This window comes from Spermophilus citellus (genome assembly GCF_964194105.1).
Source record: "Spermophilus citellus genome assembly, chromosome: 2".
NCBI classification, from domain to species: Eukaryota; Metazoa; Chordata; class Mammalia; order Rodentia; family Sciuridae; genus Spermophilus; species Spermophilus citellus.
The window spans coordinates 133,460,953-133,464,857 of record NC_138183.1 but is presented as its reverse complement, the minus strand read 5'-3'; the positions used below and the strand labels follow the sequence as shown (position 1 = coordinate 133,464,857).

The 3,905-nt window shown below is 38.6% G+C and overlaps 1 protein-coding gene across 1 annotated transcript; it reads left to right on the top strand.

Annotated features, from left to right (window-relative positions):
* Positions 1-1,949: 1,949 nt before the first annotated feature.
* Positions 1,950-2,879, top strand: LOC308641579 (olfactory receptor 8B3-like; the record flags this gene model as incomplete). The annotated part of the gene is made up of 1 exon (XM_081280254.1): positions 1,950-2,879. The coding sequence occupies one exon, from the start codon at positions 1,950-1,952 to the stop codon at positions 2,877-2,879; it is 930 nt and encodes a 309-aa protein (XP_081136380.1).
* Positions 2,880-3,905: the final 1,026 nt, after the last annotated feature.

Genomic DNA, 3,905 nt, shown 5'->3' with positions numbered 1-3,905 from the left:
CACCATTATAAAAAAAATGAATGTATAGTTTTTACCAATATTTCCAACTTTCTGTGTTCTATTTGTAATACTGATCTACCCAAATACCGAGGCTTGTATCTTAGGGATTTTTATTTTTGGAGGGGTCTCTTTCCATCCCCTTTGTGAAACATTCTATTGAATCTTCCTGGCAGTGTCTTCTGCATATGTTTGTTTCCTGGAACCACTCAGTAGCCCTGTTTATTCAGAGCATTAAAAAGCAAATGTTCATTGTTGTAATTGCCTCCTGTGGCTCACCCTATCTCCATTTCTCTAACTGCCGTCATTCCTTCCAGTGCAACCATATTAATCTTTGTAAGTCTTCACTGTGGTGATTTCTGTGCCAAAATAAATAAGTAGAAATCTTGAGTGGCTAATGGGCCTCCCATAGTGAATGGAATCTTGATTTTGGCATTTGAGAAATTCCTGAACTGCACTGTTCCAAACTCGCCTCTGATTTGAGTATATGCTGCCATCCTGTGGGGAGAGACATTGGGACCTCACAAAGAGCCTGAATAACTCCCCAGGTGACATCCAGGGAAAGGAGACTGTAGTCTTTCTATGAACTCAGTTACTTGGAACTGAAATGCTACTAGATGACCTTTAAGACTCTAGCAGTGGCCTTTACATATCTTACTGATGTTTTTCCTGTCCAGCATTCTTTTCTACAAATAGCACCTTTGACACTATATAAGCCTTTACCTGTGGAGCATGAATTTTGTGTAGTATCCAGTATAGGTTCCAGAAAAAAAATAGGAAAGAGATTCACATCTATTCAACTTTTTATTATGCAAATATGTATTGTGTACCTATTTTATATGTCAGGTTTGGCTCTAAGGTGATACAGAAATAGTCTTGAAGAAAAGACATGGTATCTCTGCACTTTTGGAGCTTAGATTCAAATGTATGCACATGCATGAATGTGTGCTTATGTGTTGTGAGAAGATAGAAGATAGAAGCAAACAACAGTATGGTATTTCACAGGTGCTGTGGGGGGATTTCATAGGAATAGATACTATAAATACAGGAAGGTCATTTTGATTTTCTGTTGGGGATATGTCCCATTTGGTAGGAAATCAAAACATGGAAAATTATGCAGCTCCAATAAGCCAATGTTATTATCATGAAAAAGATTGAAATTCAGGGCAGATAATTTCTTTTAGCTGCAAACGTTGATCTCTGGGGAAAACACTGGGGAAAATAGATCTTTCAGTATTTAATCAGGTCCCTAGGATTTTCTAACTTATAATAACCCCTTGGGGCATATAAACAGGTGGTTCTTTTGGCTATCTTCTACCCCATAGGATGGAGAGGACACACTGGGCAAAGCAACCACTAGAAATCATGATTTGTGTCTCATGATTTCTCAAACATTGGGAGACTAAGGGCTGTGCTCTGACTCTTTCAGTACAAAACTCACAAAATAGCAATGACAACAATAGAACAGATGCCTCTTCAGGGATATTTATCCATAAAGTTAATCAGACCTATTTGGCCCTCCATGAGAATAGGGAAGAAGTATTAACAAGATCCTTTCCTGAAGTCCTGATGCAGAAGTGTGAGGGCTGAATTGTACCTGTGTTGCTATTCTTCTTCAACCTTATCTGTGGGTCCAGGGAGTCCTTTAAAAGCCTCATTTCCTCTCTCTCTCTATTGAAATTACCATTGACCCTGAGGTTGGAAGAGGTTGTTCCTGCAGAAATGGATCTGAGATGCTGTAAGGCCAAAAGTAATAATTGGCTTCCTGAACCTTATCCCCTCAGAAATTGCTGTCTATGAATGTTTTAATATTCATCTTTATACATTCTCTCAAGCTTACAAAATGAAAAAAATGAAGACAGAAAATGGTGGGCTAGAATTCATCTCCCCAGCTGGCTTCTCCTTTTAATGTTACTATTTCTTCTTTTCTCACAGACCCAGTCCAGAAAGGAATGGCCTCAGGCAATGGCTCCTCAGTGACCCAGTTTATCTTGCTGGGTTTAACACAGCAGCCAGAGCTCCAGCTGCCTCTCTTCCTCCTCTTCTTAGGAACCTACTTGGTCTCTGTGGTGGGGAACCTGGGCTTGATTGTTCTGATTGTTCTGAATCCTCACCTGCACACTCCCATGTACTACTTCCTCTTCAACCTTTCCTTCACAGATCTCTGCTACTCCTCCGTCATTACCCCCCGAATGCTGATGAGCTTTGTAAATCAGAACATCATCTCTTATGCAGAGTGCATGGCTAAGCTCTTTTTCTTTGCTTTTTTTGTAATTGATGAGTGCTGTATTTTGACATCAATGGCCTATGATCGATATGTGGCCATCTGTAAACCTCTGCTTTACAGGATCACCATGTCCCATCAGGTCTGCTTTATGCTGATGGCAGGTGGGTATGCAATGGGGTTTACGGGTGCCATGGCCCACACTGGATGCATGATGAGACTCATTTTTTGTGATGGCAACATCATCAATCACTACATGTGTGACACACCTCCTCTCCTGAAGCTCTCCTGCACAAGCACCTCCATCAATGAGCTGGTGGTCTTCATTGTGGTGGGTGTCAATATAATAGTACCTAGTCTTACCATCTTTATTTCTTACACTTTGATCCTTTCCAACATCCTCTGCATTCATTCTACAAAGAGCAGATCCAAAGCCTTTAGTACCTGCAGCTCCCACATAATTACTGTTTCTCTTTTCTTTGGATCATCAGCATTTATATATTTTAAATCTTCTGCTGAATCTAGGGATCAAGATAAAGTATCCACAGTTTTTTATACCATTGTGGGGCCGATGATGAATCCTTTCATATACAGTTTGAGGAACAAAGATGTTCAAGTTGCATTGAGCAAGACTTTGAAGAAAAGGGTACTTGTCTAAGTAGAATTTATATTGTTTATAAGCGGCAAATCCTAGTAAGGGCACTTGATATATAAAACTATGGAGAAAAAAAGTAAGAAATCACAATAAGATGTAATGTATTTAAATTATGGGAAATAAGTAGAGAAAGTTGCATGATAATAAATCCCCAAATGGTAAAGTTGTGAGATTTCTGACTAGGACATATCTAGAATTCCTATGAAGTTGTGCCATGGAGATATTGACTTTGACAGTCAATCATCTATTCATTCATTTAACAAATCTCTGTTACATGTTACAGGGGATTCTGTTTTGAGATATTCTATTGTTTTTCTAAAGGAGAGACATGTGGGTGTGCTCATCTCATTTTGGTCTTTGGTCCCTTCTTAAGGGAATGTAGTAAAGAGAGGCCAAAGATTTTCCTGGGATCCTAATTCTTAAGGGCAGGAAACTCAAATAATCATTTATTTTAGCAGCTAGAATGAAGACAGCCTGCACTGGACTTCACCTTAGGCAAGAATGTGGGTACAAAGACATGCTGTGTTTTCATTGGGAAGTTTACCAGAAATGTTTTTATCAATATTACCAGAGGAATTTTGGTCCTTTTCTCTGATAGATTTTAAACTTTCTAATTAGTTAGTGGCCTACGTGGTGTACCCTTTATTGTTTCCATTCTTTCTTTTGTTTCAGAGGGAATGTATTTATTTAATATTGTAAACAAACAAAATTAATTTTTGCCAGGGTCATAATTTCAGGGTTCCCCACACACAGGCAGACCTTGCCACATCTGCATGGGGAGGCTCTGGCTTTCATGTTACTCTGGGCAAGGCAAAGGATGCAGTTATTGCTTAAAGTAATAACAATGTACTTTGATTCATAAACCTTAAGTTTGCTTTCAGGATAATATATGTAATATTGGTATTAAAATATTATAATAAAGTTTCACTAATAATATTTTCATATCCTATTATGTTTCCAAGTTTTAGGAGCTTTTTACTTCAAAAAGAAGAAAATAGGGCTGGGATTATGGCTCAGTGGTAGATCGCT